The 26,667-nt window shown below is 44.4% G+C and overlaps 1 protein-coding gene across 1 annotated transcript in view; it reads left to right on the top strand.

The window, feature by feature from the left end:
- The window catches only part of ANO2 (anoctamin 2), a 318,443-nt gene that overhangs the window by 69,438 nt on the left and 222,338 nt on the right, over positions 1-26,667 (top strand). The window contains exons 5-7 of the mRNA XM_042993671.1: positions 12,102-12,253; positions 15,184-15,238; positions 17,705-17,756. Coding sequence (XP_042849605.1) covers positions 12,102-12,253; positions 15,184-15,238; positions 17,705-17,756 — 259 coding nt within the window. The remainder of the gene's footprint in view (positions 1-12,101; positions 12,254-15,183; positions 15,239-17,704; positions 17,757-26,667) is intronic.

The raw sequence follows: 26,667 nt of genomic DNA, 5'->3' as shown, positions 1-26,667 counted from the left end.
TGAAAATAAAAGAACTTATAACCAGAGATATAAGTTGATAAATAATTAAATTGAGTTTTAAATGTAGCTAATGCTTCTTATGCGCTGTGTTCTTTGATAAGAGCATTACATGCTTTTTGTTTTTATCCTCACAACAATATGTGGTAAGACTAGCTTTAGCTCCATTTTACAGATGAGGAAACAGGTTCAGAGAGGTTAATAAGCTTCCCTAAGGTCACCTGGAATGAAGGGGTTAGACTCATTTCTTTCTGACTGCAAAGCTGTGCTCCTACTTCACTTTACTGAAACGTCCAAATTGAAGCTTGGGCTAGCATGGTCTAGAACATCATTTCTCAGAGCCTATACTCTAGAACCAGTGGTCTTTTGTTTTTTTAAAAAAAATCATGGTCTGGGGTGCCTGGGTGGTTCAGTTGGTTGAGCATCTGACTCTTGATTTTGGCTCAGGTCATGATCCCAGGGTCATGGGATTGAGCCTTGCGTCAGTCTCTGTGCTGAGTGTGAAGCCTGCTTAAGACTTTCTCTCTCTCTCCCTACCCCTCTCACTTGTTCTCTGTCTCTCAAATCAAAAAATAATAAAAATAAAAATAGTTCATGGTCTAACAGACTTTAGAAACACTAATTATTAAGTTTTTCTGACCAATTAAAAGTTCTAAGAAGACTCTTAGTCTAAGAGGTTCCACTTTAACTCTTTTCCTCTGAACACTCATAGGTTATTCATAGGTATGTTCCTAGGAATCCTGGGGAACCAGTGATCTGCAGAACATACCCTGGGAAACTCCATCTCAGATTACATACCTCTGGGCTGGGACAGGTAACACATCAGAAGTTTTCTCTTGTCATTGCCTGGGACTGGAACAATGAGTTACTTAGCAGTCCTGGATGATAGCTTTCTCATCTGTAAAGTATGGAGGTTGGACCCTAACTTCTCTGTCATAGCTTTAAAATATTGGGGTCCACACATCAGCCAAGTGACAGTTAATGAATTTGTTCATTCTTTCCCCATTGTTGATGTTAGCTGAGGGACTCCTGTGGGGTCATTCACACTCTGATTGTGTCCAAATATCTCAGAGTAAAATTGTCCCACATCTGTCACTTCTTCAAGCTGTGTGCTGAATGAGGTAGTACACTTAGCATGTGGATCCCTACTCTGTATCTGGGGCTGCCCTTTGTCCTCGAGCCTGGTAATGTCACTGGGTTTTCTCTGAGTTCTCTTGCCCATGTCTCTCTGTGGAGCCTACATTGAGCTCCCTGATTTAGACTCTTGTCAAAAGGAGAGTACTTTACTCTCTCTTCCAGGGCCTGGAAACTTTTCACATGCTTTAAATATTTGCCTCTGGTCCTAGAATGATCTCCCCATCTTCTCTAAATACACAATAAACAATAAAGAAACACATTCTTTGCATCCCAGCCCAAATCTCACTTCCCTCATAGACCCTCCTTTATTCCTTAAGTGGATTCTTAGTCACCCTATAGTCAGGATTTTTCTCATTTGTTAGTTTTTCCTTTATTTCTTAGGGTGCCTTACTCTTGTGTCTCCCAAGGTGCCACATCCCCACTCCCCCTCTGAGAACTATAGTTTGTGTTTCCTGTGTATTCCCTGCAAACTCTAGTTTCGTGTTACATAAATAATAGATGCTCAGTAAATACCAGATTGATTGGCTGATTGATGCCAGATTATCCTTGCTCCCTCAGCCCCAGGGTCTTCTCGCAGCTGTGATCTACAATGTAATAGCAGGACTTTTAGCTCACAGCTGTGTATAGTTCATGTGATCTTCCAGAACATTCTTTTCCCTCCTCATTCAGACCAACTCCATCCTTCATCAGGTGGTGAGCTAATTACTCTTTGGGGCTATTTTGATAGTTTAGTGAATCCTCTCTGGTGACCAGAAAGTAAAAAGCAGGAAAAACCCAATGAGCTTTGCTGAGGATGGAGAACTTGTAGATTCCTGGTCACAGGGAGAAGGGTCACTGTCTACTCAGCCTTCAAGATGCCTTTCAGGGCAGATTTCTTTTTATTATTATCAGCAGTAATTTTTAAATGAACCAGAACTGTTGGTGTTTACATAGGGTTGGCTGTAGGTGAGGCCTTGTCCCATGTTGCCATTTTCTGGTCCCAGACATTTGTTTTTAATGGAGGTACAGCTGAAAGGGTAGGGTTTATATTTGATATCTTTATGGGCTTTTCGGTGCATGCTCTTTGATTGGTATTTAAATAGGCTGGAAAGAGTGCAGCTTTTTATTCCTTTGGCTTTTTATTCCTTTTTGTTTTAGGTAATGCTTCTCATTTTCAAAAATATAAATAAAATAATTGATGCCACCTAAGTGCTGTGGTTTGAGTGAGGAACTGAGATGGCATATGGCCATGTTCTAGACATGCATATGGGCCTGGTGAGACCATATGGACCTGGCAGACCTAGTGTTGGTCTGTTAGTGGATAAGTCTGACTCAGGGCTCAAAAATGGTGAAGAATATATGAAAATGTTATGGGAAGTGTTTTTGAATTGTTGTAGTAAGTTATTTTAAGATTCATGGTTAAAAAAATGGAAATAGGGGCGCCTGGGTGGCTCAGTCGGTTAAGCATCCAACTTTGGCTCAGGTCATGATCTCGCGGTCCGTGAATTCGAGCCCCGCATCGGGCTCTGTGCTGACAGCTCAGAGCCTGGAGCCTGTTTTAGATTCTGTGTCTCCCTCTCTCTCTGACTCTCCCCTGTTCATGCTCTCTCTCTGTCTCAAAAATAAATAAATGTTAAAAAAAAATGGAAATAGAAGTGGTGGCTTTCTTTTGTTAAAGCCTAGAGTCATGTCTTTCTGAACTGGGGTAACATGTGCCATACTGGGGTTGGCTGGGACCTGGTGCTGGAGGGCAGTGGATAGGTTGACCATTGAATTTATCACCCAAAGTGGGGCTCTTTGAGGGTGGAATAGCTCCCAGTGATTATGCCAGGACTGTCCTGAGTAACTGGGATATGTGGGTGCTCTTCCAGCTTGGCCATGGCTGCTCCTGAGGGTGTATGGGAAAGAGTAAGCAGAAGGGGAGAGGTGGAGAAGCAGGCAGAGGCAGTCAGCTTCTGGCACCTGGGGCTCATGGGCGGAGCTCTTCTTACCCAGTAAGAACTGGAGTAAGTGACATGTTGGCTCATAACACCTGTCGAGATCTGATTGTTACTTTTTCAGGAATTTTGCAAGGTAGTGGTTAAACTATTGGTAGCTTGAAAATGGCCATGGTGGGCACTGTTTATACCATAGAAATCCACAAATGTTATAAATCAACAGCCTCTCCACTAGTTGGTAAACATTTACCAGCACTGCGCCAACAAAAGCCCAAGGATGTACACTTGGGTATAAAGGCAGAGTGGCTGTGTGCCATGGCTGGGGCAGGGTCCAACCTGAGGGTGTTTTGTGGTTCCTGCAGTAGGCATTAAAGCGCCATTGATCAGAGAGGGGCCAGGAATGATAATGTCTATGTCAGGGACTCTGAATGGATGCCACATCTGCCGCCTCTGATACAGAAATTTATTTCCTACATCTTCCTACTTGCTGGCTCTGCTCCAGCCTCACTGGCCTTGTTCTTCCTCCAGAATGCCAAGCCTTTTTCTATCTCAAGGACTCTCTGATTGCTCTTCCCTCTGCCTGGAAGACCTCTATCTACCCACAGAATTCACTCCCTCACTTCACTGGGATTTCTGTTCATATGTCCCCTCCTCGGGCAGTCCTCCCTGTCCACCCTCCGTGAGGCATGCTCCCGGCAACTCTCTATGCCCTTCTCTTGTTTTTCCTTCCTAACAGTACCACCGGCTCCTGAGTCATGTATTTGTGTTCTTGTTTGATTATCTGTGTCCACACTACACTGGAAGCTCCATGAGGGCAAGGATTTGGCTTTGTGATACAGGTAGCACCTAGAACGGGCATGGAATAGAGCAGGCATGAAACCAATATGTGTTGGAATAGAGCAGGCATGAAACCAATATGTGTTAATGAATGAAAGAATGGGTCATACATACCAGACCTAATCTGTGGTGGCAACTGGATACAGACTGATGCTGAGTGGGCTCTGAGGCCCATTTGAGGGCACTAAGAAGGATTCCTGTCATCCCAAAGGGCTGTCTACATGGGTGGGGCTGGCAGCACATGTACCATATTATCCATTCCTGCTCTGGGTTTTCAGTTGCCCCTTCAGTTGCCAAAAAACATTTGGGAAAAGTCTAACTGTAGCTGGAATGGGGCTAGGTTGTATATAGGGGGTCCTAGCCTTTTGGAAGCCCATTTTTCATCTACCCACCCATCCACACACCCACTCACCCATGCATCCACCCATCTGTCCGTCTGTCCGTCTGTCTGTCCATCCATCCATCCATCCATCCATCCATCCATCCATCCATCCAATGGATACCTATTGAGTATCACTATACTCTGCTGAGGGCAGGTGATTCAGTGGTGACCACACTGGTCTTGGCTCCATTGGCTTCGGCATGGTGAAGACTCAGAAGTTAGAGAGCTGTATGAGCTGGGAGGCACCCACAGAAGAAAAAGAGCGGGGTGGACAGAGACAACCAGAGGAAACTAATTTAGGCGGGGGGGGTGGGTGGTGGTGGAGGGAGGGTGAGGGAAAGCGCCATTTGAGCTTAGACTTGAGGGCCAGGTTGGGGTTTGGCAGGTGGGGAGGACAGGTGAGAACCTTCCCAGGAGAGGGAAGGACAGGTCATCCAGCCCCAAGGTAAGGAAACCCCAGCCTGTGTGGGGAACTGAGAGGAGGCCATTATGCATATAGTGGGAGGCAGGAGGAGCAGCTTATAGGGGATTTGTCAGCCATGTAAGTAGTTTGGATTTTATCCCATATTTTTAAAGTCAGCAAACATTCATTCATGTGTAGAGTACATACCAAAACGGAATTAAAAACCATAAATGAATATAGAGCTAGACAAAGGAGAATGTGCATTTTGTAGTATCACTTTCCAGGCTCAGTATTGCTTCAGACAGGAAATTTACCCGTAAGCATAGGTAGGGATGAAGAGACTGGTCAGCTTCTGTTGTTGGTGTCACACAGAGTCTCCCTGTGGGATCTAGGATGCGGCTGGTCTTGGGGATTCTGGTGCTGTTGGCATTTTGGTGAATAGCTTAACACTCACACACACAGGTAAATGCTTATGTGTGGGAGTCCTTGAATCTGGTACAGAGTGTGCACGCATGCGTGTGTACGTGTGCGTGTGTATCCCTCCCTCTGCCCTCTCAGGCACCGGCACGCGGGATAAGAACACGGGGGCAAATTCTGCTGCATCTATAGCTTCCCTTTCTCATAACTTCTTTAGTCCAGAGCCTTCTGCCCTTGTCGGCTAGTGGCTTGTGGTGCCATGCTCCACACTGACTTCTCAGTGTGCCCGAGCCTTTTGACATTAAAGGTCAGGAAGTGGGTGTGATGCTGATCTTCAAGCCCTAGCCTTAAGGCGAATGAGATGTCATCAGTTGTAACAGTTGACCTTCAATTATCTAGTGACTAGGAGGAGCAGAGGAAAGCATAAATAGATGAAAAGAGGCAGACTTTTGGGGTCATGGGATATAAGCAGACACACATGCTCACAGCTGGGCTCACTGTCCATCTTGATGCCTGGTTTGTGCTCTTCCCACTGACTTTTCCTATGAGTTGTAAGGAGAGGCCTTCTTAGGTCACTACAGGTGAGTGACTCACAGATGATCAAGATTATATCATTTATAGCTCTTATTGTTGTACCTTCTCCTTGATCTCTGGGGTCATTGGACCTCTTCATGTTTGTATGGTACTGGGCATGTTAGTAAAACTTTCTGTGCCTTGGTTTCTTTATCTGTAGAATGGGGACAGTATTATGTATCTGTTCATGATAGACATCACCATAGCCTTGGTTCCTTGCATCCCAGGAGGAAACATGATTCCAACGCAGGAAGGAAACAAATCAGTCCTGAGACCACAGTGCTGTGCCCCTCTGGAGGGGAGAGGCAGAGGGAGACAAGTGGGGGGAGAAAGAAGTAAGAAAAGAAGGGATCTCGGTAAACCTCTTAGACTATGACAATGAGGCCAAAGTGAGCTTTTATGAGAACCACATTTGAGCCCTGGAATAAAAAATAAGAGCAACATACTTTAAAAATTATTTATGATTTTAAGCACATGAAAGGCGTATCATGTACCCAGGGAGGGCATAATGGGGAACAGCTGGCCAACATGTGTCTTGCCATTTCTGAGGATGTTCATAATTCTCTGATGTCCAAGAATAACAGTAATAACGAGGCTGCCGCTGAGCATATTAATGACAATAAAGAGGGTCGGGGTGCCTTGCCTGGATCCTGCTGGACACAAGAGAAGAAAGAGCCTGGCTTATTGGGTTTGGTGGGACCGAAAGGGAACTCCAGCCTGCTTCCTTCTTGGGGGATCATGGGGCCCTTCCACGGATCAAAGGTTGAAGGAAAGAGCCTGGATGGGGAGGGGGAGAGTCAGGAAACCTGGGTTTCAGACCTGGTTTCACCAGCGACTCTGGCAATTCCTTGCGTCTGAGTCTGTTTTCCTGTCTGTAAGGTAGCGATGCTAATGCTACTTGGCAAGCACACTTGCAGAGTGTTCATGGGGCCCAATGAAGTGGTGCCTACGGAAGTGCTGGGCACATTGCAAAGCATTCTGTTTTGGAAGGGTCATCACCAGCTTTGTGCTTCTTCAGCACTTGGCAAATCAACCACCAAGCTCAGTGCCTGCATCTAGGGGGTGCCCATGATGTTGAAACATAGAAACATCACAAGTGTTTCTTTTTCATTAAATGTTTAAAGCTGTACACTGTTGGACAGGACTTTCCAAGGCATTTAGTCCAGTTCTTTCTTTTATGATTTTTGAAGTGGATCTGGAGCAGTGCATGGTCTAGGGCTAATGATCCCCCACTACCGAGTCAACCTGAGTACTCTTCCCAGTGTCCTGTGGATGATGAGATTTTCCATTCTGCCTGATGGGAAGAGGTGCTATTTTCAGTCCTTTTAGATGGTTCTTTCTCCAGGCTCAGCTAGGTCCCTCGCACCTGTGTGGTCAAATGGTCACAGGGGACCTTCTGCAGCTCTCTGGAGCTCCTTGTGAAGCTCTTTCCTCTGGGCTACCCTGTCCTGTGAACTCCATTTGCCTTGGCCTCCCCAGACTTCCAGCTCTGTCTCCTCAGCTCAGGGGTTCAATGGGCCCCACTTGTCTTCCCTTCCTGCCCCTTGGCTGAGACCCTCTGTCAAGGCAGTGAGATGGAGCCATCCCAGGAGCCATCTTGCTTGTTTCCTGTCTCCTAGGAACTTTGTTGCTTGATAGCCAGTATCTTGAAAACCACAGTCTCTATCCATTGGGGCTGCTATAATGGAATACCATGGACGGGGTGGCTTATAAACAAGAAAGTGGGCGTGGAATTCTTTCTCAGGGTTCTGGAGGCTGGAAGTCTTAGACCAGGGTGCCATTGTGGTCAGGTGAAGGACCTCTTCCTCGTTCCTAGCTGGTACTTCTCACTGTGTCCTCACGTGGCAGAAGGGGCTCCCCCCTCATGATTGAATCACTTCCCAAAGGCCCCACCTTCTAATATCATCATATTGGGCACTAAGGATTTCAAAATATGAGTTTTGGGAGAACACAGCAATCATTATTTCATGTTTTTTTTGTTTGTTTGTTTTCGTCTGGGTGTCTTGGTTGTTTCTGATAGGGTAAATCGGGTCCATTTTACTCCATTGTAGTGGGAAGTGGGTATTCCCTAGTTCTCTCTTTAGAGGTGAAGAACCTGAGAGGGAGAGTGATTTGCCTAAAGTCACACAGCTCCTTGGTGTCAGCAAGGACCAGGACCCAGGTCATTCACTCAGTAGATGTTATTGTGTTCCTGCTGTGGACCAGGCACACAGGGTTTGGTCCCTGCTCTCCAGAAGTCTATAGTCAGTTAGGGAGACAGGCAAGTGAGCCAAGAATTAGAGAAGAACATGATAAACTTCATGACGCAGGCATTTGTTCACAGGGTACTGAAGATGCATGACGAGAAGTGAGCAGCCAAGGAAGTTTTTCTGGGCAAGTTGATCCTTAAGCCTAGTGGTGAAGGAGAAGTAGGAGTAGTCCAGATGAAAAGGAAGGGAAGAAGTTTCAGGAATAGGTACAATGCTCAGGCAGGAGCAGGGTCCTTTGTCCTGTGAGCTTATGTGTCCCTGGCATTGTGCCATGGGTTCACCCACCTGTGTTTTATTGTGAGTACATGTCTGGCTCCATCCCCCACGAGTCCCTGAAGTCTGGGAAATCTCTTTCCAATGTAAGTCGATCAGATCTTTCAGCCTGGACATGACCGTGTGGGGTCTTGGTCAGTGCTGTGGAGTGGATGTTACTTTGATGTTTCTGGTGAGACTCTCCTCCATGTTTTACATTTTTCCTGGAGGCGGATGATATTGCTTTCAGTGATTTGGAGTACCCCCATCAAGAAACAGTCAAAAGGTATCTTGAGCCCATGCCTGGTCCCTCTGAAGACATACCATAGGTGTCTACTCCTTTTAGCCCGTTTCTCTAAGTGAGCTCTACCAGACCCACTGCCAGGGTGAGGGTGAAGAACTACGTGGAGGTTCTCAGCTAACCTTCTGCCAGAACAAAGCCCTGACACAGTTGCTGGGTTATTCATCTGTACCTGTTGAATACGGGCATTCCTGGCCTCTGCCGAGGCTGGGCTCCCAAGTGCCTTTGCAGTTGGTGGGGACAGGGAGGGAAGCTGTTCAGCCAGCCAGAGTCTTTAGTATTTTAGCTTGACTCTCCAATCCCATTTATTTCTACCAGGCCTGTTACCTTGTGGCTGTTCCGTCCCCAGCCTGGGCTCCTCCAGTGGCAGCAACTGCCATCATCAATGCTGGTTTCCCCCCAAATTTATCATTCATTCATTCATTCATTCATTCATTCATTCATTCAAAGACAGGAAACAGTTTGGATGGTATCCTGCCTTCATGGAGATCATGGTTTGGTAAGGCAGCTGGACATTAATCAAATAATCATTCAAGTGAATGTAAAATTACAACTGCAGTAAGTGCTACGAAGGAGAGGAATTTGGGCCCATGAAATACTGTGAAGGTATGACTTGACCTTGTCTGGAAGCCAGGAAGGACTTTCTTTAGGAAGTGACGATTAAGGGAGGCATCAAGTGTGAACAGAGTTGGCGGTGGGGGGCAGGGAGTAGATGCAGAGTGTCGAGGGCTCAGAATGTTGGGAAAACTGCAAGAGGGCCAGCAGTTGGGTGCAGTGAGCAGGGGACTATGGGGACTCCTGTGGGGTCCCATGGGCTGTGTTAAGAACTTTGTTCTTTATCATTAGAGCAATATAACCATTGAAGGCTTTTTCATAGGGAGGTTGAAGGCTTCTCAGACTAGGAGAGTCTGGGAAGGTAGTAATGGAGAGAAGTGGACAAAGAAGAAATACGCTGGTGGGTCTGAGCCTGTCATTCCAAGGCATCTGGAAGACAGAGTCCATCAGCTTCCCTCCTGTTTGGAAACTTTAATTTCCATGCACATGCCATTGAAAGACACATGGTGATGGGTATGATTAGCACATTGCAATCTCTGTGCAGGACACGTACCTGGTCAGCACCTGCCCCAAATGACCTGTGAGATGTGTTCTGGGACTGCATGAGGGGGCCATTGCTCTGTCCCTGTCCCTCCAGGCTCAAAGATTCCTGAGGGATGAGCTCTTTGCATTGCAGTGACCAGTGTGTGCGGAGAGACTTGGCAGGATGCTTAAGAACTTAATGACAATGGAGGCATGATTATAAGTGGCACACTGTTTTTTCCCCCCATGATAACTCACATTTTAGCAAACAGAGCAGTAGAGTAGAATAGTCAAGAACACAGTCTTTGCCAGGGGATTCAGATACTCCAGTTATTACCTGGTTTACACTGTCTGGGTACTCCAAAGAAATCAGGCCATGTAACCCTTCTTCAATCCAGCTTGAACTTTTCTACTTTCTTGTTTGTCTAGAATGTCTTTGCCTGCATCTGTTCAAGCCTTATTCATTCAAACTATTCATAAGGTAATGTTAATAGAAGTGTGATCAAACAAGATAAAGCATGTGTAGAAAATGAAACAAATGCCCATCAATAGGGGAATGACTAAACAAATTAGGATTCATGTCTGCTGTGTAATATTACACATTCATTAAGGTAGTTCTATGTGAACTGACCTGGAAAGGTAATATATCTGTGATATATTGCTAAATGAAACAGGCAAATTGTGGAACCATACATGAAACAGGATCATAGTTGGATTTAGAAAGGAATGTGTGTGGAAAAAGTTAGGATGAAACGTACTCCAAATTGTTAATAGAGATTTCCTCTGGAAAGGATGGTGGGATTCGGCTGGAAATGAAATTGAACTGTTCACATACAGTTAATGTACTTTTATGGTTTGGGTTTGCTTGTTTACTAGAACTGTGTTAATTTTGTAATTGAAATAAAATCAAAATGCATCAAAAAACTTGTTAGAAGAAATAAATAAACCATGGTTCTATTTCAGTTGTTAGATTGGGGACGTTCTTCCCCTCCCCCTAATTTATTATTTTATTAAAGAACAAAATGATAGCAAGAGAAAGTTACCTTTCTGTGAAAGCTCAACAAAAATGCTATTCCCCAATGAAACATGTTTCTGATTCCTCAATTGGATGTGCTGTCTCCTTTCTTTGAACCCTCGAATACTTTGTGTGGCTTTTGCGGCATTTAACCCTGTCTACCTTGTATTTCATACCTGTTTTACTGCCTCTCTAGATTTAAGCCACTGGATGGATGTCATGATAGAGAAGAAAATCAGCTTTCAAGTTAGAAGATCTGGATGTTGGCCCTTGTTCTGGTTTTCTAGCACAACGTGACAAATGGGCTCAAATGTAGTAGCTGAAAACATAGTCACTTTTTCCTTTCTTATGAGTTTATGGTTAGGAACTTGAGCAGAGCTGGGCTGGATGATTCTTCCACTCATGTGGTATTGAGTTGTGTCCCTTGGTGGAATTTAGCTGGGGGTTGACCTGGACAGGAAGGTCCAAGAAGACTTCCTTCATATGGCTGATGCATGGCCAGGCAGCTGAAAGGCCGGGTCCAGCTTAAGTCCTTTGTCTTTCTGAGCGAACCCTCTTACCTTCCCATGGACTTCTTCCTGGTGGCTCCGGACTTTGAGACAAAGGCAAACCAAACAGAAGCTGCCTGTCTTCTAGAGGATGCAACCAGCAGAGTGTCCCTTCTGCTGTACTGGTTAAGCATCTACAGAGCCCACTCAGATTTAAGAGGGTGGGAACAGAATAGTGCTTCTTGAAAGGAAAATTTGTATAAGAAATTTGTGGCCACCTTCAATCTGTCACAGCTCTGCTGTAAGTGCAGCCTCCATGTCTCGAGGACTACATCTATCAATTAAAAAGAACAAGATCTGTAATGTATGCAAAAACACCCTATGCGTTATAAAAAGCTATGTGTACTATATATATATCAATAATTATCTTGATACTAACTCTGTATCTTACTCAAGGCAGGTATTTTCTAGAGGTTTAGTACTTTGAAAACAGACTCATTTATCAGCTAATTCCCAAGAGGAACACACAAAGAAAGTGATGTGGGGCATGGTGTAGTTGCAGAGTACAGACTTTGACTAGGTTGACATGAGTTAAATCCAAGCTGTCACTCAGTTACTATCTGTGACCTTTGTTGGCTCATTGCACCTTTCTGAGCCTTAATTTCCTCCTTATAGTATGAGAGTAGTATTTACTGAGCTGGGTTTCTGTGTGTATTGGAGCTAATTTGTGTGGAGCACTTAGTATGGCAACTGTCACATAGTAGGTCTTCTGTTTCTCTTAAGATGATGTAACAAAGTCATATAGCAAATTTGGCCTCCTCGCTGGTTTCTCTGCACTGGTTACTCCATCTGCAGAGATGACCGAGACGGGGTCGAGAGCCCACACCTTTGTGAAAGCAGCAGGGAAGGGAGGGCTCCACTTGTCTCTCCCAGTCTCCTCCTCTTTCCAGAGTGTCCCTCGCTGGGGGTTTGGTGCCCCGTGCAGCTGTGGTTGTAGTCATTCTTCTCTTGGTTGGATGCGGTCTCCTTTTTAGGCCTATGGCTTTCCCTTTTGTAGATGTATGAGATCAAATCAGAAGGCAGCATCGCGAAGAAGTTCAACGAGCTTCTGCAGAAGCTGAGCTCACCCCTGAAACCTAGAGTTCCAGAGCACAGTAACAACAAGATGAAAAATCTCTCCTACCCATTCTCCAGGGAGAAAATGTATCTGTAAGTATGGGAGCTGTTGGGGTAGGGATGTGGCAGGGGATGGGAAGGGAAATCAAACACCACTCAGTGTCTCAGCTCCCACAGTGAGTGCCCCACAGCCTGGGAGATAGGGGAGGAGGCATGCTCTCATGGTGAAATGTTCCCTGCATCTGCTTTCTGAATCCCCTTCCCTAAATGAGATTATCCCAAAGAGCTCCCCAACATGTGTCCAGTGGCTCATGGAGCACCCGCCATTTTAGTCATGTTGCATGATGGATGGAAAATCATGGAGCACAGAGCCATAAACTTTGGGGTTCAGTGAGAAAATGGTCAGATACCTGTTTGCCTTCTGTGAGGAAACCATTCTGCCCAGTTCCTAGTCTAATAGGGTTTCAATATATTGTGATAAACCAGAAAGAAGGAGGATAAAGTTTCTGGATTTTTGTATTCACATCTGCATACTCATGTACTCACTGACTCTGAAGAGATGCCCACCTAGATCCCCCCTAGGGAGGGGGGTGGGATAAGAGCTCTTCACAGGGATGGTCATTTGGGAAACCTTTGGAAGAATGAGTCATGGTTGGGAAGTGAGAGATGGAGCAGGCAAGCATGAGTTCTGTTGTAGGTGCTGATGGGAGAATAAGAGTGTCAGGATTAAGAGAGGGAAAGCAAGGGCCAAGGATAGGTAGAGGAGATAGAAGAATCTGTCCTTTTTGGGGAGATGGCATTCCCAAAGCTGTGTTTCTGCTGTTGATTGGATAACATCTCCTACCCATTTTTTGCCGTATTAGATAATAATTCCATACACATGTATTTACTGTTCGTTCTGCATGTATTTTCTCATTGAATCATTATTCCCCTCATGATTCTGGCCCCAATTCTGGTCCCAATTCTGGTCACCAATTCCAATGTGTGTGCCGGTCTTCCCATCCATCAAGGAATTCCTTGACATCCTGCAATTCCACACAGTTCTGACACTACCTACCCTTGGAGAGCATTACATTTCCCAGGTTGAGGGCTCAGTGCAACAAGACTGCCCTCCACCTCAGATGCCAATCACAAGTCCAAGGTGTTCCCTGTGCTTCTGACTGGCTGGCTGTAGATCAGAGGTTCCCATGACCTCCTCTTCAGGTTTGATTAACTTGCTAGAGGAGCTTACAGAACTCAGAAAACTGATTTACTCACTAGATTACTAATTTATTACAAAGGATATGAATCAATGGCCAGATGAAGAGATACATAAAGTGAGGTTCTGAATGAAGGTGCTTGTGTCTTTGTGGAGCTTGGGGCCCGCCATGGGGGCACATGGAAGCATCCTAGTTCCCCAGCCTGGGTACTCTGCAAGCCCTCTCCTTTGGGGTTTTTCTAGAGGCTTCCTTATGTAGCCATGATTGATTAAATCACGGGCCATTGGCTACTGATTTAACCTCTAACCCCTCTCACCTCCCCAGAAATCAGGGGTGGGACTGAAAGTTCCACCCTCTATTCAAGGTTGGTTCCTCTGGCAATCAGCTCTCTCTCCCCCACCTCCCTTCCACCTTTAGGGAATTTCTGAAAATCACCTCATTGATAAAAGCCTAGTTGTGACTGAAAGAGGCTTGTTAGGAATAATAAGACACCCATTTCACCTTTATGGCTCTGAAAATGATTTCAGGAACTGAGGACAGGAGACCAAGTATTATGACAAAACATGTTCCCATTGCCCTTATTGTTCAGAAAATTCCAAGGAATTTGGGAGCTGTGAGTCACGAGCCCTGGATGAAGACTAAAAGATGTATTTAGCATAAGTCACAATGTCACCCTGCCTCATGAGGTGGCCATTCAGATATAATGGTGTCTCATAGAGAGGAAACTAAGGTCAGGGGTCTGTTCAAGTTCACACAGCATTAAGTGGCTGAACTGGGACTGGGACTGGCACATTGACCTACTGGCTGCTGGGGTTTTTTGTTTTTTGTTTTTTGGGTTTTTTTGGTGCTCTGTGTCTCTTCCATGCTTCCCCTTCCTTGGGTCTGCATGCTGGTGCTGGCATCTGAACCGCCATCTCCCATGCATCTCCATTCATTCAGTGCCTGTGACCCTTCAAATCCAGTTCCTAGACACCTCCATCTGGAAGAATCTTCTGTTCTTCCTGCCCAAAATAAGCTCTCCATCCTCTGAATTGTTAGAGCAATGGTCTACCTACTATCATGTTCTGCTCTTCATCGGTTATTAGGAAACACATGCGCCCAAGTGACGGGGGCTCCGGGGGAGCTGGGAGCACATTCCAGACATCTTCACCCTGAGCACAGTCAGATCTACACAGGTGTTCTTTTTAGCGAAAAGGTCACAGTGTGAAGTGGAGAACACACGTGGGCCTTCCATAATTAAGAGTTCGGTAGCTAACTGATGTGACAGTAGTGACAATATTAAATGAAAGTTTGAAAAACGAAGCCTTATCATCCCAGCACCAGGAAACTATACTCTTTCTGGTGGTTGTTATATTGTTTACTCTCTTTGTCCATACACAGGAATCCTTTCTACATACTTTCATGTTTAAAACATATCATAGTATAATATTTTCCTATCACAGTCTAAAATTTTCTACTTAGGATGTTCTCATAATTATAATTTTCAGTGACCACATGATAATCCACCCTGTTGATTTTGGAATTTCATTTTATGTCCACTATCCTTATTGTCAGTAACTTTGCAACAAACATTTTTATTTATGGAACTTTTTTCTTCTATTGAATTTATATTTCCTAGGATTCATTTCTGTGATCAGTTCTCACAATTACTAGGTCAAAAAAAATTATAAACACCATGTGTGTGTGTGTGAGCATGTGTGAGTATGTGTGTCTCACACATCTTGCTGTGTTGCTTTCTCAAGGTTTGCTCTGGCCTGGGGTGACAGTGGTCTCAGGACAAGGGTCATAAAATGAGTTGACCTTCTGTTTTCTTGGTGTCTCCAGGTACAACATCCAGGACAAGGACACCTTCTTTGATAATGCCACCCGTAGCCGCATTGTAAGTACACAGGTCAACTATGGGTGGTGGGTTCTGGAAATAAGGGGAAGGCTGGGTACCCAGTGTGGCAGGGCCTTCTCTTGCTCTTCCTGCTACCTCCCATCATCCTTTTCCTGGGGTTGCCTAGCAACCAAGGGGCGGATCCAGGAGCTTCCCAATCTTAGTGGCAAAAGGAATAGCAAACAGCCCCCCTCACTTAGAGGCTGAGAGAAGTCTCTTCTCTTTAGGATTTTCCACCTTGGCCATTTGGAATCACAAAAACAGGAAATGTCTGAGCTGGTGGGGTCTTTCAGCTAATCAGGTGACCCCCTTGCTTGACAGTTGGGGAAACTGAGGCTCTAAGAGGCAGTGGATTGAAAAAATTCATACAGATCACTAGTGTCTGAATGAGGACCCATTGCGGGACTACTGTGTTTCTTTTACCCTCTAAGGAGTGTTGTGCATTTATATCACAGGGGATGCTAGAACTAGCCAGTTTGTTCAAGAATAAAATTTCCAGCCCATTCAATAGAAAGCCAAAATTCATGACCGTAGCCGTTCTTCTACTATTTTTTTTTTTTTTTTTTTTTTTTTTTGCCTTTTGAAATCAAGGTTTTGGTTTTGCAGGATGATGGATTCTGATGAAAATCTGTGTATGGCCTGTGCCCGTGGCCTCCATCTGAGCTGTAGTGTGTCTCCATGCTCTGGTCCATTTATTCTCTATCTGCCTGGAGAGCATTCAGTGTATAGACAGAGGAGAAAAAGAGGGACCCAAGAAAAGCTGTTCACTTATTTATGCCACAGTGGAAACAATGGCAGTGTGTTTCCATTGTACCCTAGGAAAGAACTTAAGTTTCAACAGAGGAGAAGTAAGGGTCAGGTAGTAGAAGGACTCCAAGTCAGCAGGGTGATCAGAAGGATGAGAAGTGACAGGTGATTAGAGGAAGCTACAAAACATTTCTAAGGCACACTGAAAACATGGCCCTCCCTGACTCTTTGCTCACAGGTTGGGAAGAAAACACCTCAGGTTCCTTAGGCTAGTGTTTTAGGAAGGTTAAAATGGGTACATGATTTATCATCCTATGGAAAAAGGCATAAACTTCCCATTTTTTTGTTGATGCTATTACAAGCTGTTTAAATCGCCCTGTGGCTTGGGTCTCATGTCTATGGGGGAGTTATAGGGTGTTGTGGAGATTACCAAATAATTGCAAAGTACTTGTAAAATAGTCAGTGTCATATAAATGCTGTTCCTAATTATTATTGCTGTCAAATTACTGCACAGTATTATAAGTGAATTAAACATTCTTGGGCACCATAGTGCTGGAAGTTATTTATTTTCCACTCACTCTAGGTCTGTGGCTGGAATATGGGAGTGTGAATGATGATGCAGGAACATGCTTCTCTCATTCAGCTCTCATTCTGGAAGCTTCTCCCTTTCCCTAGTCCCCCCCTGCATAGTGAGAAGGGGTAGAAAAGAGCCTTTTGAGTTTTGTCTTGGGGTCTACTCTGCCCTGGACTATTGTCTGAGGAACTTGCTTATATCTGTATACGGCATCCCTGTGCCCCTTCTTTGTAGGTGTCCTAGCACCCCAGCTATTTGTCCCAGAGCAGACTTCCTTGCTGGGGACCTCTTTATAGTTGGGCACAGTCTTGGGACCCTTTGGAGGGCACTAGCTGGCCATTCACTATTTCCTCTGCAGCCCTCCCTCACATGTGAGAGACATTTCCCTGCAAGTCCCACGTCCAGGGCTCTGTTGGCCTATTTCGCCATACAGTCATCATTGGGCTGAGAGCCTGGTATGTGCCCCAGAAGTGCTCCGAGACAAGGGGTCTTGAGGAAGTGTCTGACTGGGGAGACAAGATGAGGACTCAGGAAAAAAACAGAGAAATAATAGTAACAATGAGCAAGATGTATGTGGCCCTCTATGAGTTTACAAAGCACTTTCATGTTTTCTTAGAACAGCTCTGTGAGTCAGCTCCATTACAGAGAAGGCCAGGGACTGTCAGGGCCCTCAGGGAGGTTTGCTCAGGACCCCTTGGCTAGGAGCTGGGCCTGGAACTGGATTCAGCAGCCTGCTCATCCCGGGCTTTCCCCAGCGTGGCGTTACTCAGGGTTGGCGGACAGGACACCCTCCTCTTCCCCTTCCCTGGACGTTCTGGCCCCAACACTCCCTCCCAAGGCCTCCTGAAGCATGTGGGTCTGGGCTCCCTGGCATGTTTTCCTTACCTCCTGTAACTGCAGTCCATATATAGCCTTTATGTTTTCGGGGTAGGGCGAAGGGGATAGTGTGCGTGCGAGGGACTTAGGTTCTTTGCTTCCTCAAAGCACTCAAGTTCGAACAGGTTTGATGTGCAGTGCATGAGCTTGGCATATGCTTCGCTTCCCCCTCTCTGGAAGTGGGTCCAGTTGCCTGGTCCCCTGCCCGCCCCCTCCCATGGTGGCACACACGGTCATGGTGCTCACAGCCCTGCTCTTGTCTGTTTCAGGTGCATGAGATCCTGAAGCGCACAGCCTGTTCTCGGGCTAACAACACAATGGGTAAGGACCCCCTCTGCCGCCCACGGGCCCAGTGCTGATGGGCTGCCACGGTGCCAGAGCTGTCCTCTCTGCAGCTTGCTGCAGGGTATGGGGGGCAACGAAGAACAGAACAAACAGACACCCCCACGGAGTAGGGGAGGCTGTTTGCACTCGGGGCCAGGGGTCCTGCTTGCTCTCCAGGAGCAGCAGCACCCCATCTTGTGGGGGCAGGGGCATTCCCCAGATTGCTGTAACTTCTCCCAGACCTTCATCCCTGTCTCCACAACCTATACAAGGTTTTAATAATCACCCAAACATGGCAGGTTTAGTTTATTTATTTAGTTTTTAAGAAGAAAGGCATCTCGGAGACCCTTTAGTGCAGCCTTCTCCCTTTATGTGTGAAGGAGCCAACCTCCCGCAGGGTGACTTTTCAGAGGTCACACGTTAGTCTGAAGGTGCAGCTCCTGAGTTGAGCGTTCCTGTCACCAAATGTGGCTGAATCTGTTCCCTTAGTGATTTGTTTTTGAAACTTGAGGGTATTAGTCTTTGCAGTAGGAATGTCAGCATTTGGGAGCCCATAGGGCAGGCCAACTGATGCTGGAGGACTTTGCGGAAGACACAAAATGGCTGAGGTGGAGATGGGAGCTTATGAGCACAAGCACGCGTCCTTTCCACAGGAATCACTCTGCAGGCCAGAGCTCTTTCCAGAGCTGCTACCAGCACTCAGAATGGCTTTTGAAACCTTTGAGAGAAATTCCTTCAAAATACACTCTGGGGTGGCAAATCTTTGGTTTTTGAGGCAGCCTTGAGTTAAAGAGTTCAAAGTCATTTAGAGACAAGTCTAGTGAATAATGTAGTCAATCAAGCCAAGAAATCACAACAGTGCTAATGATAATAAAGGTAGCATTGGAGAGTATTGCGGGGGGACTCATAAGCTGCCTTAATACCAAGGGAGTGGTCCTGGAGAAGGAACTAGAACAGGTTTTATATAGTGATAGTGCCTTTAGTCTTGTGCAGAACTTCTCGAGGGGGCAATTTATGATGACGGGTTGCGCTGATGTATTCATCTTGTACAAAATCCCAAATAACACTCTAGTTTTTTAAAGTCAAGTCTTGCATGTGATGTTGTTTGTCTGGAACATGGTGCTGATGAGGCCAGGACATGAGTGAGGGAGGTAATTAATTAGCCCAGCTTGATTCCATGGAAGGACTGAAGCCCCCACTTGGAGCAGCCATTTTTCCTTGGTTCCAAGGACAACCAGAAGAGTCAAGAGATCTCAGAATGTATTTTATATTTTCTCATGACTTCTATCAAAATTCTTGAATTTACCTCACTTCTTGACCAGTTCACTCCTCAGCTCCATTAATCTGCCTTTTATCCTGTCAGACCATCCTCAATTTGACCAAACCTGCTCCCTCAGATGTCATAGGTGACTTCCAATTCCCACATTTCATGGCCTTTTTCTTAGTCTTCCTCTTCTTTAACCTCCTACACATCCTTCCACACCTTCTTTATGGACCTTCATCCTCTGAGAGTTGATATCCAGGAAGGTGCTACTGCTGTACTAATCTGCTGCCACTCTTAAAAAAAAAAAAAAAATATATATATATATATATATATATATATATATATATATACACACACACACACACACACACATATTTGAGATATCTATATCTATATCTATATCTATATCTATATCTATATCTATATCTATAGAGAGAGAGAGTGAGTATGAGCAGGGGAGGGGCAAGAGAGAGGGAGAGAGAGAATCCCAAGCAGGCTTTGCACTGACAGCACAGAGCCCAATGTAGGGCTTGATCCCATGAACTATGAGATCATGACCAGAGCCGAGGTCAAGAGTGGGATGCTTAATACTTGAGCCACCCAGGTGCCCCTCTGCTGCCATTCTATTTCTGCCTTATGGACCACACTTTCTTTGGTTCTTCTTCCTTCTCCTAGATTTTAGATGTTTTCTTCTCCGTATTCCCTTGGCCTCCTTACTTTTCTCTGTATACAGATGACTAGGAACCATGTATTTCTATTTCCCACTTCTCTCACTAATTCTAGCCCAACATTTCCAACTGACAGATGGATATCTCCACTGAGATGTTCACCAGAACCTTAAAATCAGTATATCAAATGTCCATTTCTAATTCCCCCTCTCTTCCTCTCTCTCCTGCTTCTCTTCCTGTTATTGTGACCACTGTCTTCTCTGTTTTTGCTCACATGGTTCCCTTCACCTGAATGTCCTCCCCCCATCCCCCCATGCCCATCCCCAGACCAAACATGGCTGTCCCATGGGTTCTTCCAATACCCTGTCCTTGGAACTCCCACCAAATTCAGTCTCTTTCTTGCTGATTGCTATGTCCATGGCCTAGGCTCCCAAACAGTCCTTGAAGTGTGTTGAATCATCTCCTATGCCCCAGTGCACCTAGCTGTCTGCCTTGCACATTCTAGTCCATGAATTTGGTTTAGCAAATTAATTAAACATGCCTAGCCTGTTAGCCCACAGCGATTGCTGGTAATTGTAACTATGGACAAATAAATTCTCTGCAACTCAGTTTCCTTGGATGTAAAGTGGGATAGTAACATCTATCTTGCAGAGTCTTTGGGAAGACTGAGCTGTTAGTTTGTCTTGTAAACTAGGAAGTCCTTGAAAACTGAAGTTTATTTTGAGAGATCGTCTCTGGGTTGTCAAAAGGCCATTAGGGATCCTCTACTTTAACACTGAAGTTTTTTTCTTTTTCATTTGAGGATATGAATTTTTTGGTGATGTCTCAAATCAAACTTCTTAAGAATTTTGTTGTGTTGAGTAGTTTTCAAAAATTTCTTTTTTGTCATTCAGAAAACATTTATTGAGCACCTTGTCTGTGTCAAATGATGTTATAGAAACTGAGAGATGCCAAGATGAATTTGACCTAATTTCTACCCTTGAGGGCTCTTAGTTTAGCTATGCAGGCAGTCATGTAAATAAATAATTATGAGCTAATCTGCTAGGTACAACTATAGAGACATGTACAGAGTGCAGAGGGAACACAGAGGTGGAAGCAATTAACTTCCATGTGTGTGTGTCTAAGTATCAACATAAGTTATCCAGTATTCATTTCATAGCTCAGGGGAAAGTTGGCATGTCAGTAATTCTACAAATGGGGACAGAGATGACATGTGACTTGTCCAGGGTCACATACTGAGTCATTGTCAGATGGGTCTAGAACTTGGGTTTCTTTGCTCCAAATCTTATATCCAATACCTTTGGGATGCTGTGAACTAGAGGTGGAATTAGGTTGAATCTTTAAAGTCTGTTACTACAGAAGCAGTAGCCATCTGGCCACTGATTCATAGGCATTTGACTTGGAAGGGAGAGCCTACCTTCTTTTAACATATATTGAACCTTAGGTCCTAAAACTCCCAGGTACTTCTGCTAGGTGGAAACGTGGAGAAATGAGTTCAAGTTCTGTCTCTACTAAATTTGGTTAGATTTTGGTAGGCTGTATTGTGTCTGTTAGCCTCAGTTTTCCTGCACTTACAAAATGATGAAAATGAAGGAAAACTGAGGTTAACATATTATAAAGCCTCTTCTTTAGTGCTATTTTAATATAATTTAAGTTAAACTTTAAACAACTCACTATACAAATAAATTTTAAAGCCCTATTGTTAGCCAAACTATAAGAGACTCTTAAAAACTGAGAATAAAATGAGGGTTGATGGGGCGTGGGAGGGAGGGGAAAGTGGGTGATGGGCATTGAGGAGGGCACCTGTTGGGATGAGCGCTGAGTGTTGTATGGAAACCAATTTGACAATAAATTTCATATTAAAAAAATTTTAAAAAATAAAAAATAAATATCTGGCAGATTTTACCAGTTGTGTGTGGGGGGAACCCATTGTTGATTTCTGTACTTTAAGCATGGGCATTATAAAAATGAAGTGATGAATTATATTTTCTCTAGATTCTCAGAACAAAATGTCTAACTACACACTCTGTGTCTTCATGCAGATGCTCTGAAGGAACCTCAAGCACAACATAAACCAAAAAAATACAGACTTCCCTTTGGGGGGACAACCCAGCTCTCATCCATGTACCCCAAATTTCAGTGAACTTTAGTTCTTAATTTCTCAAGCCTGGAACTGTAACAAAGTGCTATTGGGTTGGTCTTGTGAACATCTATGAAATAGGCACAATTTGACTCTTTTTATGTATTTTTTTAATATTTATTTATTTTGGAGAGAGAGAGAGACAGAGTGCAACCAGGAAGGTGCAGAGAGAAAGGGGGACACAGAATCCAAAGCAGGCTCCAGGCTCTGAGCTGTCAGCACAGAGCCCGACGCAGGGCTCAAAACCATGGACTGTGAGATCATGACTTCAGCCGAAGTCGGTTGCCCAATAGACTGAGCCACCCAGGTGCCCCTAGACACAATTTGAGTCTTTACAGCCATTATCCTACTCTATATCAACTGTGTTTTTTCTTGAATTTATTATCCCAACCACTAAAAGGTCTTCTTAACCCTAGTTTTACCCATTTTTAACCTATAACGTAAAATTAACAGCCCATGTGAGCTAATAATCAGATATGCACTGGTCTGATTATTTCTGGTCTGATTATTTCACTGGTCTGCTTGAAATGACAAAATAGATCCACATTTCCCTTAGATAAAATCCAAACCTCTTAATAGTTACCTGTTATGAACTTTATGTTTGTGTCCCCCCACCCCCCGATCCATAACATTGAAGCCCTAACCCCCATCCAAAAGTCTGTTAGTTCAGCAGTAGCTGCTGCTGATTTACTAGCTTTGTAACAAGGGACATATGACTGAACTTCTCTGCTTCCCAGCAGAAGAGAACCCCCAGGCTGATTTTCAAGTTGTTTGTCTTCTGTGTTGGAAAGTCAAGTTCCCCTTAAGCTCTTTGGGCAATGTACCATCTTACTTAGAAGATCAGAAAAAATGAGGAATGTAATGACACTCAGAGGCCTCAAGATAATATGGCCCTTTGAGCCATGGGGTAAATTTTGATTTTATTGCCCTTCTCTCTGGTTTTATAGAGAAGCACAAATGACTAGAATTGACTTAGATTCCTCCAGAGGAATCTGCCTCATAAAAAGAAGAGAACAGGGAGAACAGGACAGTGCTTGGAATTGTTTTCCAAGGTATTTTTCTTGATCCTTCACCCCTGGAATTACTTTTTATATGGTCATTATTGTGGCCAGTTCACAAAGCTTCATTCCTTTGCCATTGTACCCAATTACAAAGGGAATTAGAAGATGGCAAAAATAAGAAAGACTGGAATCAAAGCTGGAAAATATACTAAAGATAATAGTAACTCAGACACACTCCTGGTCATTTAGTATTATCACTTTTTTCTTTGTAGAAAATACTTTTTTTTTTTTTTTTGAGAGCCTAGTTTTGCAAAGCATGAAGCTGTATATGAGTTGCATGTATGGAATTATTTATATTCCCGTCTTGTTCCACAAAATTTCTGAGGTGGCTTACAAGAAAAACAATAAAACAGCATAATATAAATAAATAAAGAAATAAGAACCAGGAAAAACACAAATTAAAATAGAATGTCAATACTAGGGGGGAAATGGAATACAAATATTTAAACCATAAGGGCCTGTAGTTCCTACAGTTGGGGCTGCAAATTTGACCTTGAACCAAGTGAAAGGGGAGTATGGTTAGTGGTTTAGCTCTTAATATCCTCAGCAACATCTTTTGGTACAGAAATTTTTCTAAAATCTCTCATGCTATTCTCTGCTTTCTTATGTAGAATAGATCAAGGTATATCTTCTATATAAATGCATATGTAACTTTTTTTGGATGGTTCAGGATCATCACTAAGAACAGAAGTTTTGAGGGTGGCTCAGTCGGGTGAGCGTCCGACTTCGGCTCAGGTCATGATCTCACAGTTTGTGAGTTCGAGCCTGTGTCGGGCTCTGTGCTGACAGCTCAGAGCCTGGAGCTTGCTTCAGATTCTGTCTCCCGATCTCTGCCCCTCCCATGTTCATGTTCTGTCTCTCACTTTGTCTCTCAAAAATAAATAAATATTACATAAAAATTAAAAAAAATACCATCAATTTTTAAAATGTTTCCTCGAGGATTCCCAAAGTATTGTTAGGGTTCTTTGCCCCATACTCTGTGATATCTTGAATTTTTGACTCTGGTAACCTCCTTCTCTGAATTCTGCTGTTTCAGTTTTACTTTGCTGTTTGGGAGACAGAAAAAGCAGCTTATTAGAATTTGGAGCAAAGAGAGAAAATGCATTGAGGGAGGGTCTGAGGATTCTGCTGTGGTTACGGCATGCAACATTAGAGAATGGGTTTTGTGAGATTGAGGTACTTTTTCTTTCTTCTGGGCTCTCTGTTGTGACAACTGAGATAAGCAGATAAGAGCTCTCTGAACACATAAGGTATTATTGTAACCAGAATAATAAGGACCCCTTGCACATGTGCACTTTCACACTTATTTCTCATGTGATCCTTGAAGCCACCGTGCAAAGTAGGGTCAGCAAATATTACGTAATTTCACAACTGAGAAATTAACAGGGTGCCCAAGATCAGAGATTTAGAGCCAGATTTAGAACCCAGGTGCCCTGGCTCTTCTTCAGTTCTCTTTAAATTAATTAAATTAAGTTCAATTAAATTAATGAATAAATGGATGAAGTTATCTGGGAAAGGTTTCACAGAGAAATGGAAGCTGAGGTCTTCCCAGTGTAGCATCCATTCATTTACTCAATGGATATTTATTGAGCATCTACCATGTGTCATTCATATCTAAAGAATAGAGTAGTGAATCAACCAGACACAACAGACACAAATCCCTGCTCTTATGGGGCTTACATATGAGGTAATATTTGAGGAGAAGAGGAAATAGGCTGCCACGTGGCTGTCTGGAAAGACAGATGCATGCAAGGAGAGCAAATAATACAGGAGACATGATGGAAGCCACTCCCGAGAATCAGGGTCCCAACAGGAACAAATAACACTCTCAAAATAGGATAATTTAAGGTAGAAATATTGAGATACCATTTATAAAGGTGTGGATAGGGAGTTGGGGATGCCTGGAATTAGAGCAGTAAAGCTGTTCCTAGCTTCAGATCCATGAGGTGAGAGAAAGGTTACTGGAACATGGATGGACAGAACTGAGTAGAGGAGACCCATTGGGACAAGCAGGTGACTATTCAGGGAGGAGGTCAGGGGTCCCAATTCCCTCTGACCTGCTGAACCCAATGGAAAGCCAGAGAGCAAGGGAGCCCATTCATGTCAGATAGAGAAGGGGTGAGTGTGTATCTAGAAGGAGCAAAAGGAGGATAGGCACATGCCCAGCAAGACTGGAGAAGCAGGTGGCATTTCAGTTCTGGGACGAGCAAATTGAGAAACTTAGGTCAAGTCACATTCCCTCACTGGACCCATTTCTTTCTCCCCTTGTAACATAGAGACCCCACAGTGTGCTTGAAGCTTCTAATTCCAGGTCCAGCATTTCATAGACTTTGATTCAAAGGAACAACATGGTCTCCTTTCCATAAGAGCCAGCTGGGCTTGGAGCGCCTGAGTGGCTCAGTCGGTTAAGCATCCGACTTTAGCTCAGTCATGATCTCTCAGTTTGTGGGGTCAAGCCCTGTGTCGGGCTCTGGGCTGACAGCTCAGAGCCTGGAACCTGCTCTGGATTCTGTGTCTCCCTCTCTCTCTGCCCCTCCCCTGCTCATGGTCTCTATCTCTGTCTCTCTCTCTCTCTCTCTCTCTCTCTCTCAAAAATAAACATTAAAAAAAAAAAAAAAAGAGCCAGCTGGGCTTAGAGAGGGGACTGGCTCTTCTATAAAGTCACACTGAGCAGGTCCTGGGCCATAGCCAGGACTTGAGGTGGTATGATGTTTACGGACCTCAAAGACCATGGGAGAAGACAATGAGGGGGAGGTAAGGGCAGGGAGGATTCAGGACCACTGGCTAGCATGGTTGGGAGAAAAGATTGCATTCCTACATCATTCCTTTGCCTGAAGCCCTGGGTGACATTGCTTAGGTGTGGCCATGGTCCATTGGCATCCCAAACCCCTGGTGTACCTCGGAAAGCCCTGGCTCTCCAAATCCCACACAGGATTTGCCGAGTCAGACTGTGTGTGTGTGTGTGTGTGTGTGTGTGTGTGTGTGTGTGTGTGTGGCGGCTGGGGGGGTGGGGGCAGGGCTCCAAAAGCTGCATTTCTAACAAGCTACCGAGGTGATTCTTAGGAACTCTAAAGTTAGATAAAGATGACTTTGGGCTGGCTGCCACAGGCTTCTATTCACATCCGGGAATTGGAAAGAATCATGCAGAGTGCTCTGTCCTCTGGGGATGTGGCCACTGGTTTTCTGAAGTACCCAATGATAACCAGGTCATCTTTGTGAAGGGCCTAATTGTTGCTGTTACTTTTCTAACATTTGTCATATGGACATTTAGCATTCAGTCCCTTTTGTCCTAGCCAGCAGTAGGGCCTTGTGGACTTTCTTTTTTTCCTTTTTTGTCCTGTGGCGGAAGGATGGGCAGGAGGGTAAAAACAAGTATAATAAGGTAAAGAAAGGGTTACTGACCTTAAAAAAGTATGGGTGGATTGGCATTTGGTGATGGTCTAATTTATATTTGTGGGGGTTTCTTCTGTGCCTTCTGTAACCTTCTTTCCCTCTTATTCACCTCTGGAAGTGAAGGGATTATGGACGAATGTGCACAGTGTTCCGAGACCGAATATATTCATGAATTTGGGTTCTGCATGGTGGTGGTAGTGTGAGTGGGCTTGGCCTGGCGAAACTTGGTGGTGCCTCCTTAGCGCCACGATGCCTCCTTAATCAACATCATGTAAGGTCACCTGCCAGGGCTCTGCAAATTCACCCTTTCATGGAATGCCTTTTTTAAAAAATTGAAGTGTCATTAACATACAGCGTTCTATTAGTTTCAGGTGTACAACAT

Source organism: Panthera tigris, chromosome B4, assembly GCF_018350195.1.
Source record: "Panthera tigris isolate Pti1 chromosome B4, P.tigris_Pti1_mat1.1, whole genome shotgun sequence".
Lineage (NCBI taxonomy): Eukaryota > Metazoa > Chordata > Mammalia > Carnivora > Felidae > Panthera > Panthera tigris.
This window is presented reverse-complemented; position numbering and strand designations above follow the sequence as displayed.